The 12,694-nt window shown below is 48.4% G+C and overlaps 1 protein-coding gene across 1 annotated transcript in view; it reads left to right on the forward strand.

The window, feature by feature from the left end:
* Positions 1-647: 647 nt before the first annotated feature.
* Positions 648-12,694, forward strand: part of ZCCHC14 (zinc finger CCHC-type containing 14) — a 42,960-nt gene continuing 30,913 nt past the window's right edge. The window contains exons 1-2 of the mRNA XM_042885881.1: positions 648-1,247; positions 12,265-12,388. Of these exons, the coding sequence (XP_042741815.1) occupies positions 684-1,247; positions 12,265-12,388 (688 nt within the window). The 5' untranslated portion in view covers positions 648-683. The remainder of the gene's footprint in view (positions 1,248-12,264; positions 12,389-12,694) is intronic.

Genomic DNA, 12,694 nt, shown 5'->3' on the forward strand with positions numbered 1-12,694 from the left:
GCCCGCGGCCCCACACAAAAGCCGCCCGCTCCCGCCCCTCCCCTATTCAATCAGCGGAAGGGGGCAGAGCTAAGCGGGCGCTTAACGGTAGCGATTGACAGAGGGAGGGAGGCGGGTGCAGCTCGCTAGCAGCCAATCTCCAGCCGCGAGTAGCCGGCCGGGCCAATGCGAAGGGCGGTGGGCGGGGCCTCGCCGCGGGGTCAGGCCGGGAGTGGAGGCGCTCGGTCGCTCCTTCTTTTCTCTCTCTCTCCCCCTCCCCGCTCCGCGCCGGCTGGGACGCCTCACCGCGGGATCCCTCCGCCGCGGGCCGTCCGCCTCCGCGCCGCCTTCAGCGAGGGATTCTTTCCCTCGGTCGCGTACGTCGGAACCGCTCCGGAGGAAGGCCCGGCTCTCCGGGACGGAGGATGGAAAGGCTGAAAGAAAGAACCGACCCGTGAGGGAGCGCCCGGGCCTGCTCGGGGCCTGCCGGGCGGGGACCCCGCGGCCAGGCCGCGCCTCAGCGCTCGGGCCTGCGCCCCCGGCGGCCGCCCTCGGGGGGCCTCGGCCGGGCCCTGCCCGCCGCGGGGGGCCGCTCCGTAACGCCGGTTCCCCTCGGCCCCCGGGGGAGCGGCCGGCAGCGCGGAGGGGGCGGTGCGAGGGGTCCCCGGGCGCGTTCCCTGAGGGCCGGGGGTCGGCGGAGCACCATGGTGGAGAAGCGCTGCCCGCGGTTGCAGCGGGACGGGGTGTACCGGTGGTTTTCGGAGCTGCCCTCGCCTCAGAGAGTGGAGTTTTTGTGCGGCCTGCTGGATCTGTGCATCCCGCTGGAGCTGCGTTTCCTGGGAGCCTGTTTGGAAGATCTGGCTCGGAAGGATTATCATTCATTGAGAGATTCCGAGATCAAAGCCAACAACCCCGCCGATCTGGGCAGCCTCACCAACCTGACGGACGAAGTGGTACGCAGCAAACTGCTGGTTTCTCTCGCCTTGCTGGGTTCTGCCCACCGCGAGGCCGCCGGGGTCCTTTTCCGGACCCTCACCCACATCGATTCTGTCATCAACAACTACGGGCTGCAGCTCAACGAGGGCCGCACCGGGGATGAATTCCTGTTGCTTTTCACCATGGCGTCCAACCACCCCGCTTTCAGCTTCCACCAGAAGCAGGTGTTGAGGCAGGAGCTCACCCAGATCCAGAACATCATGGCCAGCACCAGCAAGAATCCCAGCAGCTCTGCCCTCAACTCCATGGCGACCTATCCGGGCTGCCATAAGGTGGGTCACTGCGGGGCGCCGTGCTTGGACTTTCAACCTAGGATCATAGAATGGCTTAGGTTGGGAGGGAGCTTAAAGATCATTGAGCTCCAACCTCCTGCGGTGGGTTGGCTGCCACCCATCAGATCAGGCTGTCCAGGTCCATGTCCGTCCTGTCCTCGGGCACCTCCAGGGATGAGGCACCCCCAGCTTGTCTGGACAGCCTGGTTGAGTTCCTCACCGCCCTCTGAGTAACCTGTATTTCCCCCTTTTTAGTTCAAAGCTATTCACGCTTGTTTTATCACTATTAGACCGTGCAAAAAGTTGCTCCCCCATAAGCTTCCTGCCAGTACCTCTCTTCTTTCAACCCCTTCTTTCTCTTACTGCAGGTTTTCTAGAAGTAAATGGCAGCCTGAGGGCTTGACGGGTCATTCCCCTGGTTGATGCTGGGGGTGAAAGGAGGGGGTGTGAGGAGTTCTTGTCTCACTCCATGAGAAGGAGTTCACAAGCTGATTAAGAGGCGTCACTGTGAACTTCAGCTGGTTGTTCCTGGGGGTGCTTCTGCTTCCCTGCATCTGCCTGGTGCACAGAAGCCCTGTGATTTGGTAGGGGAGCATGTGTGATATCTTTAGATGTGGGGACAAACATCTGTCTGAAAGTGTTTTCCTGGAAGAGACATTGGAAGGGAAGATGAGCTTGGGGAGTAGCTGCTCAGTGGCAAAGGCATTGTGGTGAGTTTGGGTTTGGGGCAGGCAGACGTTTGGAGTTGCTGATGTTAAAGAAATGTGTTTGTGCATCAACCCTGAACCACCTGGGCGTTGATCCTGGTGTCAGAGGTTCACCATCGTTAACTTGCTATGCGGCTTGGCAGCAATTAAGCTAGGCAGCTTCGTTTGAAAGGGTGCTGTTGGTAATGAGATCTAACGGTGAGCAGCAAAGCGCTCCCGGACTGCCTGTAACCTGCTTGGAAGTTCAACCCCAGGAGCAGGGAAGTGGGTGTGTGAGCAGTTAACAGCCTGCAGCTCCCGAGGCTGCACTGACTCAGCCAGCAAATAACCACCTTACCTTTCTGCTGGGAGAGACTGTGTATACCTGAGGGCTACAGAAATCTCTGCATTGGAATAGTATCCAGAATAAAGCTGTTGCTGAGGGCTCAGCACGGATTCCATTGAAGTTAAGCACTGATTCTCAATCTGAGACAGAAGTGTGTGCTTACTCTTCTGCTCAATTCTAATTTTGTGTTGGTTTGGGACACTGCTGCTTTTTTTTTTTTTCTTCTTTTTCAACTTCTGTTGAGAGTTCTGAAACTGATTTCTCTTTATCTTCCCTTTCTGTGTCTAAGCAGTGCTTATCCTTAACGTTTTATTTGCAGGGGAAGGAGCAGAGTAAGGCATTGCCTCCATTAACTTTGAACCTGTCTGTGAATAAAACAGACGTGGAAAGAGTATTTCATACAGGAGGTGTAACAGCAACCAGGATGAGCTTCCTGACAGACACTGAGCTGCTCACACCTTCCCTTATTCAAAAGATGTGTGGACCCTGAGATTGAAAGATTGCAGTGAGTTTTGCCCAGAAGATGAGCAAAAAAGGATGTAATTACATAGGCAGGGGTGTTTTTCTTGGGCTGTGCTTTCAAAGCTTCAGGAATAGTGCATATTTTATGTGGGTGAGAAGCTCTGCTGCTACTGAAGTTGATTTAAGATGGACGGAGGATCCATCCCGTTCTTCCTGCCAGCACTGAGGTGCTGCCACTTCTGCAGGCTCTGAAATGTGTGTTTTGCTTGACCAGATTTCCTTTTTTAAGATCCTTGAGCTCTTTGGATGTTGATAGCTCGGTCATTTTGCTACTTTTAGAGTGAGTAGTTGGCTTGGAACAGCAGTTGGATGAAGTAAGTGGAAAAAAAATGCCTTTCTTCATTCAGCCCCGTTTAAATATGCACAAATAAATTCCAGCACTGTGGACTTGAATCTTGTGATGTTACCAGGCTGTGTTGTGACAGTGCTTGTGTTGTAACATCACCTAGGAAAAAAGAAAAACAGCAAGAGAAAGTGAGCCTGGCTGCTGCCCCTCATCCTCTTCAGACCTGGAGGAGAATTCCTTCTCCAGAGCCAGCACTTCTCATCACTGCTGCTTTACTGCAGCCCAAGTGACACTAAGCTGGTGCTTGGAGACACTGCTGTGTGATCAGCTTTCCCTGTGCAGTGAGAGATCTGTTCAGATCCCTGCTGATCTGCACGCTGCTTTTTCAGGGGGACGTGAGAAGGTGAGGCTGTTGGGCAGCACTTTTTGCAGCCAGTTCTGTTAAAATATGGCCCAGCTTGGTACTAACTGCAACCATTTTTCCAAAGGCTTGGAGCTTGCAATCCATCTCCCGTCTCTTTCAACTCTCACAGTGAAATAGCTCCAAAATGGTTGCATGCGATACGGTCAAAAATCTGTTCTGTGTGAACAGATGATACAAAGTTACAGTAGAAATCGTGATTCTTGGAGCTGCTTTGGGGTGGGTAATCCCACATAAGCCTGGCTAGCCATGCAAGTCGCTGCTTTTGTAGTTTGCTGCAGTTACTGGCTGCAAGGAGGCACCGAACTGCTGCTACTAACTTCTTGCTTCAAAAGTTGTGCTTCAGGATTACTGGTTTATATCCATCTTAACAAGATGCAGAGAATCACGGAATTGTAGGGGTTGGAAGGGACCTCCAGAGATCTTCGAGTCCAACCCCGAGAATCATGGACGCATAGAATGGCCTGGCTTGAAAAGGACCTCAAAGATCATCCAGTTTCAGCCTCCCTGCCACGGGCAGGATCTCCAACCACCAGACCAGGCTGCCCAGAGCCACATCCAGCCTGAGAAGGTGGCTGTGGCTGGCTCTAAGTAGGTCGGTGATTATCAGATACGTTGTTTCTGCTTGACAGTACAAAGTGAATGTTGAGTTTTCGTGCCCTGAGTAGGGAAGACCGTCCTCTTCTGTGGAGCAGGCTGTAGTTTTAGTCTGTAAGTAATTTCTGCTGTCCTGTCCTGCTTTCTCTGTTGCTTCGGAGCAGTGTTAATGCTTGCAGGACTAGAAGTGTGGGTTCTACAAACTTCTTGTTTGTAGGTGTGCAATCAAAGGTTGGGTGGCTCTTAGAAGTTGAAGCAGCATAAATTGTCTTCAGCTGAAGCCCAGGCATCTACTTAGAGCCTCGCCTTCTAAAACTTCTGTTCCTACAGGGCTTGTATTTTTAGATGGAAGTGATGCACCAGAGTTTTCAGGCTGTTTCTGTACCTTGGGATGCCTTTATTCTGCTGTCTTTTTTTACCTTTGCCATGAAGGAAGCAGGATGGTACCTGGAGGCTCGTTGCTGTGCTGAGAGCTGAGGCTGTGGCTCTCCACATAGCACAGCAGCTAGAAGCATCAAGACACAGCAAAACCATGGCTGAATGTGTCACCCCCAGGGAAAGAAGCATCTCAAAGCTGTCTCCAGGTGCCATGCAGATGTCTAACCTGTGTAACTTGCATCAGTGAGCATCACTTTTTACTGCAGGTGAAAATGGAGTGCTTTTCATTCATTCTTGGTTGTTTTAGGGGGGCTTTGGGGATGCTGTCCTTACAGAACCCCTTATGCTTATGTCTTGTACTTAATGAGTACAGGGGCTTACTCAGACACCAGCACTGCTCTAGGTGTAATGTCAGTCTCTGCACAGACTAATGTTTTCTATGAAGTCTTGTATCATCAGCACTGAGGATGTAACTCCTAGAACAAGAATGGAAGTTGCCTGTGCTTCTGCCACCTTGTATTTCTGAAAGTTGCTTAATTAACTCACCAGGATCTTTCTGTGAAACAAGGGAAGTAAGTTGATGCTTTGGCTGCTTAGCACCTACTCTGCCTGCTGGCTGTGATGAGAGCTCTCCAGGGCAGCAATCTGGCTGGAGCTTCAGCTGCAGAAGCAGGGTCAGAAATAGGTGTGAGCACTGTTTGTTTGCAGCTGAATGGAAATAAGTTGGTGACAGTGCAGTTCTGTGGCTGTTCCAAGTTGATAGCTTGTGAATGGAGAAAGAGCTGCTGCCCAGTCAGCTTCCAAATAGAGCACTAATGTCTATTTCTAGTTTATAGCATAAGGTGCTATTTTTCAGCTGTGCTAATTCCATGGGCTTATCTAAAACTTAGAAATGACTGAAGGCTACTGGACTTGTGTAGAGCTGATATCCTGAGGGGTCTCCTTCAGAGCCTTCTGTGTTAGTTTCTGCAGCATTTGCTGCAGGTGGCTCAAAGTGCATACCCTGTCTTCAGCAATGCTCATGTTTTATATTCCAGCTGTGGAATGATGAGCTGGAGAAGTCACCTGCTTGGTAGGTTGAAACAGAGCCCCAGGGTAAGCAACCTAGCTGTGACCTGTCAAGTGTTGCTGTGGCTTTTGCTAGCTTTGTAGGAATAGAACAGAAAATTGTGCGAGGAAAATTAAGTTTTGACTTCCCATACAGCGTAATAAAAGGTATTTTATAGCTTCAGTAGTTTGTTAATAGCAATTGCTGGCTGGAATCAGGTGCTTATTCATGGATATCAGTAGATCAGTAATTGCTATCTCAGGAATGATCTCATTTCCAAAACCACACCACGCTGAGCAGTGGGGCAGGGCTTTGGCTCCCAGCTGGGGCTGTGTGCCAGTCCTCAGGTGTGCATTGATTCCTCTGGGTGCCTGAGGCAGTGTGGCTTGCACACACCTGCTGGAGTTCTGGTTAAGAAGTGTGGAGCTTCCAATTCTGGTGAATTTCTTGCCAGCACTCTTGTTTGGAAACTTTTGTCCAGCTGTAATAAAGTGGTTCGGTGTTGAACCCGTGATGTTCTCAGAAACGAGCCTGAAATACAAAGGAATCCTTGGAAGGCAGTGGGTTTGTGCAGTAACAGGGTTCATCACCACCAAATTCACCTCTGCCTATTGGATGCTGCTACACAATGAACTTGAGCTTAAGAACCGAAATCAGGAGGCTTCACCTCCAAACAGGGGGGGGAGAGCAGCCAAAAAGACACGTGTTGAACTTGTTTGTTCCATGAGCTGTCTTCCCTTTGTTTTCGTGCAGGCTGATTGAAGCTTCATTTTAGGGACACGTTCCACTTTATTTACTCTTTTATCTGCTGATGTATTGATTAAGCATAAGGTATTGAAGACCTCATCTCTTTTGGAATGGAATGCCTACCATGAGGTGCTGTACATCTGTACCAGGTTTGTGTGCAGAGCCCACTTGAAGAGCAGAGCCAGCAGTAGGTAACCACACCTAACAGGATTCCAGTGTCTGACTTCAAAGGTACTGAACAGCATCCTTGTTTGGAAGCATTTAGCCATTTGGTTTGGTGTTGGTGTGTTTGAATTGCTAAAACTGAGATCCTGTCATTCTTCTGTGATTAGGTGTAGGCGCTGCTTGCTGGCAGGCTGGAGCACTGATTTCCTCTTTGGTCTTCTCTTAAATAAGCAGTGGTACAGAAGAGCCATTAGGGAAATGCTTAGGGTCTCATGGCTTGAATTACAGCAGCAGGCTTCAGAACTGGGTCTGTTCATTCTTTTACCTCCCAAACACATACGTGTGGTTTCTTATGCCTACAATGGCAATGTAAATACTGTAGCTCTAAAGTCAGTGTAGTGTTGGCATTTTAAAGACAGATGCTATTAAGGACAGAAGGCTTCTGGAGCAGAGTGGGTCATGGCTGTGCTTTGAATGCTTGAGAAGCTGAAGGTCCTCTTCCCTTCTGATGTCTGTGTGGTTGGGAGCATTCCAAAGCACAAACAGGGACACAGACCTCAGAGCTGGGATGGAGAGCAGGAATGATCCCAAGAGCTGGTTATAAGGAGTTGTGTTTTGGTGATGAGGGCTTTTTTTTGGGAGGGGGGCTTGTTTGGGTTATAGGATAAGGGCACATCTTTGCACTGAATGGTCACCAGGTCTGGCAGTTGGCATTCATACCCAGCACAGAGCAATGAAAGCCTTGTTACTGTGCATTTGCTGTATATTCCTAGTATTAATGAGGTATCTGCAGTTCTTTAAAAGATTTTTAGTGGAACTTAGTACGATCCAGATTTCTTTGGTCTGTCCCAGTGAATTTGTGGTGGAGCCTTGTAGCAAGTGGGTGATTATCCTGAAGTATTTAAGTACCTCATGCCTCATTTCATCCCAGTAATGGCCTCACAGGACAAAAGCAACCGATTATCTATTATCCTGCTTTACTGTGAATTGCCTTCTCATCATCTTCTGCAAGAGTTGCTGTTGAAAAACACGGACACATCCCACTTGTCTGGTGCTGCTTTTTTGATGGGCATCAAGTGTTGGAATTACAACGAGTTTCTGGCATGTCGCACCTTCAGCTGTGGTTAGGTCCAACAAAGCCTCCAGGTGCATGTAAGTGTGGAGCAGTGGCTATGGGCGAAGTTGGATGTGTCTGTGGGTGTTACTTAAGCTTTTTTTGGCGGGGGGAAGATCAGTAAAACCCTTAATCTGCTGAAGGAGTGATTTTAGGCACTGGGAGTTAGAGGGATTTGCATCTGTAAGTGAAAGCAGGCTGGTTCTGAGGCTGTGGTTCTGGTGGTGGCTTGCTGCTGCCCCATCTTGCTCCTTCTGGGTTTCCAGCCCTACGAGCTTTTGGGCTTTCCTTTCTTGCTGTTCTTTCTGGCTCACACTTAACCTGCTGAGCAGTGTTGTGCATCAGCAGGCTGACACTGGAGTGTTAGCAATGCGTTTCTGCTAAAAGATTTGGGAACCTGAGCTAGCTATCTGTTGGCAAATAGCAGCTTATCTGCCTAAGCATGCAGGGGCTGTATCAGTGCCATCAAGCTGCAGCACTTCTGCAAACAGGATTGCACCATATTAAAGACCTTGGTGTTAACCTCAAAATAAGCTGCTGTTAATGCTCACTAATATGAAACTGGCAGGAGCGAATGGAGTTGACTGGTTTTTTTTCCCCTAGACTTCAGTGTTTTGATTCCTGAGTGCTCTGTTGTGTGTTATCTGCATTGGCCTTAAGACAGGTCAGCTTAAAACTGTGAAAAACCTTTTGGAAGGGGGACTTCTGAAAGCGAGTAACAGCAGAAGTGCTTCTGTTGGGCTTTCCTGCAATATCAGCTCCCTTCAGCTGCAGCCATGGTGTCTCACTTATCTGACTCCATTCTTAGATTGTGCTCACTTTTTTCCTGTGTAATGCATGCCTTAATAGGGATAGAAAACAATATTTTATCCCTCTTGATATGTATTTTCTTGAGCAAGTTCTTCCCTTAGATCTTACATCATTGTTCCCTTAAATTATAGGTCGTGCTACATTTTAGGTAGCAAGCATGTTGATTTGTTAGCATTGGCTCCATTTCAAGCTAAATCAGCAAGTACTTTGTTATTAAGCCATATATTTTCCCTGTTCTGTTTAGTTATTCTTAAGGGAATGCATGATTGTTGTTTTCACTTATAAAAGGAAAATAACAATTCTTACCACATTGTTTGACCTCTATCAGTCCTGTTATTTTTCTGAAAGGGCTTTCCTGCATGAAATTGATGCTGTCCCTTGGGAGTGCAGCAAACAGTTCCTGCATCTGGCACCATGGATTTGCCACCTTTTGCTCTGCCTTCAGCTGTCTTGCCTGGTGGCAGAGCTGTGTTGGGCAGCAGCTGTTGGGGTGCACTGCTCCTGGTGAGTTTGTGGCGTGCTCCGTGATGGATGAAGTCCAGAAAGCACTGCAAAATCCTAAACGAAGTAAAATAAAATCTGTGCCTGTTGGTACAGCTGATACTGAGAAGGAAATAATTGTGTTCTGCTGAACAAAAAGATGCTTGCTGGCAGTTAAAGAGGGAAAGATGTGATGGCTGACGTTCTGGCAGTGGCTGCATGGTGCACCTTGGTGCATTTGATGCCTGCAGTCAGCAGCAGGGCTTTTTCTCGGCCAGCTGCAGGGCTGGGGGCTGCAGGCTGGTGTCACCCAGGGACCCCTTGGGAAGGATGGAGTGGCTTTGCTACCATGGAGAACAGGCATAGGAGGATTCAAGCAGAATCTCAACCTGCCACTAATTATGGTGAACGTTTTGCTCTTGATTGTGGCAACTGCTTTAATTTGAAGGTGCAAGAGACAAGCCTGCTTTTCATTTGGAAAACCCAAAGTGTAGCTGTGAGCCAGCTGCTTCGGTATGGAGGGGAGCAGGCATGAATTTAAAGGAAAAACAATTTGACCATCTCTTCTGCACCCATGTGAGTGTGCATCTTCTGGTGTTACACTGCCAGTATCTGAATGCAGCTCTGGGCGGTGCATCACAGGGCTCTCCTGCTCTCTGGCCCTCAACGGAATGCTGTGCCAAGGATGGAGCGAGGTACAACAAAGAATCTTGTAGTGCTCTATCTCTCTAGGGTTGCTGTTGTATTAATCAGTTTCCATGAACTCTTTCTGCTGGTGATCTCAAAAATAACGTTACTTGGAAATCCAGCCCCTCAGTCTCATTCTGTGCCCTCTTAGGCCTTGAACGATCTGTGATTTTCTTTCTGCGTGCGTAAAGCAGAATAAAATGGCACTTCTGCAGCTTGTTGTGGTACATAGCCTGACTATTTCTGTTGTCTTCGTAAGGTTATCACCTTTGCTGCAGACTCTTACAGCTTTAGAGAGCCAACCTTTGCCAGTTGTTCCTGCAGTTTGCTTCAGCCAAGTCCTCGCTGAGCAGCTACAGTTCATCTCTTCCCAGCGCTTCTCCCCGCCCTCCAAGGACAGTATCCTCTGCAGCTCAGAGCTGATGGATTATTGCTCTGGTTTTTGCTCAGCCTCAAATAATTTTGGGAAAAATGCTGCTACATCTTTGGAAATAAAACCCATCCGTGAAATAGTTTCCCTTTTTCTACTTTTTGGAACCACATCCAAGCCTTTGCGATATCGGTACGTTCAAATGAGTGGAAAAACTGATCTGAAGTTTGGGACAAAAGTTTTGAGCAGGCAGAGATTCAGTGGTTTTACACCAGTCAGCTCACTAATGAAGAGCCCCAATTGGAACTCTTCAGGGCTCTGTGGTTGTTCTGGGCCCATCTGAAGCTGCTTTGCTTTGAAGTGTGGCTGAATGGGGTTGTGCGTGAGCTCAGGCAGTCAGGACTATGGGCTAGGTTATTCTTTACTGAGCCTATAAAAAGGAAATCTTTATGGAAAGAGCTGGAGGTTATTTATAAACAAAATGCAGATTTTAAATTGCACGTCAGGCTTATAGTAGGAATGCTGGACAGAAGGGAGGACGAGATAGGAGCAAACACATTGTGGTGCAGGCTGCTTGCTTGGGGATTTTTTTGAATCCGTGTGACTGTGCTCTTATTCACTTTCAAGTATGATTTTTATTTGCTGATCTCAGTCTTTGGAACCTGGCTGTTTTGGGTAAGGTGGTTTTGCCCCGAATGTAGTGCTGTAGCTGACTGTTATTTAGCTGCCCTTGGGAGTCCTTCCCCTGGCATCAGGCTGCTGGGGCTGCTCAGCCCAGAGCGGCGAGAGCTTAATGAGCTCCAGGAGAGGCACAGCGCGAGGGAAGCTCACTGGGGAAGGCTGCCTTTGGCAGGGGGATCTGAATCATCTCCTCCTTCCTTCAGGCTTCATTTAATGGCTCGTATTGACAGCGTGGAGCTTGGTGCTACGTTTTTCTTATTGGTGAAAAGCTGTGCTGGGGAGGTAGGGAAGTAAACTTTTCAATCTGGAGGCAGAGCGCTGGTCTTGGGAGGAAGGCAGGGACTTGCAATCCTGCTTTCTTGTGACATTCCTCTGCCTTTCTGGGTTGGTTTCTTCGCACATGTAAGTTTTTCTGTGTCTGCAGCCATAGCAAATCTTCTGCTTGTGTTACTGCCTTAAAGCGTGTCTAAGTGTCAGTAGTAGATGGGATCTGCAAGAGCTAACTGTGCAGCCAGGGAGGTGCTGGCTTTGACTTGTGTTGTCTGGATCTCAGTGCAGGTTGTCCCATCTTGTGGGGCTCTGATGCAAGCGGGGTGTGAGAGAGCCTTGCTGCAGGGAGCTGCTCTGTGCTACTGGTTATCCTGAGCAGAGGGAAGCTAATGTTGGGAGGAGCATCTTCTGCTTTGATTCATCAAAGCCTAAAATTGATGTTCAGTTCTAATTCCAGCTCTGCAGGATTTCACGTGAACTCGAGATGTGGAATTGAAATGGAAGCAGTGCATTATTAGGAGTGCTTTTGTTAGCCTTCACTACCTCTTCAAAACACATTTTCCTCTTTGAGATACTTACATCTTTGTGTTCAGTGCTGCTAATGTAACTGTTCATCCACTTCTGCTTCTCATTACCTACAGAACAAGAGAGTAATTGCCTTGCTTGGGAGGCAGGCGTTGACTGTGTTGCCCCAAGTAATAGATGTTTTTTGTGTTGCTGCATACTTGTGAGTGGTCCTGTGGGCAGCAACTGAAGTGGGCAGTGTTTGGTTTTGCCTTTGCTAATAACTTATGTTTGCTTCTGTAATGTGAAGTGATGGTGGAAATTGGTTTCTTATGCTCAATGCAGTAGAGGAGGCACACGTGAAGCCACGCAGTCGGTTCTGATGGTGATGCAGCCTTTTGCTTGGGCGTTCTCAGCGTGTTGTTTTTCACTGAATTGAGCTTCCAAACAGCAGAGACAAGGATTAGTTTTTCCCTAATGTGGATTCTGTTCCTTGTAGTCCATGTGGAAATACTTGGAAATGCCTTCAAGTCTGCCTCTGCATAGGTAGGTGAAGTAGCATGAAGTGACTGATGCTTTCCAGGAGCCCTTTCTCTCTGTGTTCTCTCACTGAAAAGTGAAGGGCTGCAGTGTGGAGAGCTTAATATCTCTACGATTGACTGCTGTGTGACTATTCTTTAAAAAAGAATTATATCTAAGTAGCTTTGTAGATTATCTTGGCTAATCTAGATTTATGAATAGCTGCTGACTACAACAACTTCCCTGGGCTGTTGCTTGTGGAATATTGATGGCATTGCTGCTGGGTCTTGGAAGCATCCACCTCCTACCTGCCTTCGAAGCTGGAGCAAGGTGTGGTGTTTGAGCACCCGAGTTTATTACATCCCTTTTTGTGTTTTTCTTTCCAGGTCACTGCAAGGTCCGAGACCCCCATAAACAGTGTCAGTAACAGTTTGGAAAATGTCCTACATACATCAACACATTCCATTGAGGAGTCATTACCCAAGAGGCCTTCAGGGAAACACTCCAAAGGTGTGTCCTTTTACTGCATGCCTACTTCCAGTGGGGGAAAGAACACTTGTATCTCTGTGGCAATTGGCATTATTTTCATCCATTGGAGACTGGAGTTGTGCTGCTTCAGTTCAGGGTTGGGATGAGCACAGGACGTCATAGAGGTTATTGGTTGTAATGCTTCTTTTAGGAGTATTATTTTATCAGTGAGGTGTGGTCAGCAAGAGATGACCAGAGATGATGAGTGTGATCAGCATGGTTATTCTGCTGGGAAGTGAGAATGTTTTCTAGGGATTGAAAGACACAGAGCTCTCACCACATGTTCTA

This window comes from Lagopus leucura, unplaced genomic scaffold (genome assembly GCF_019238085.1).
Source record: "Lagopus leucura isolate 7727_CA_CO unplaced genomic scaffold, USGS_WTPT01 Super-Scaffold_100053, whole genome shotgun sequence".
Lineage (NCBI taxonomy): Eukaryota > Metazoa > Chordata > Aves > Galliformes > Phasianidae > Lagopus > Lagopus leucura.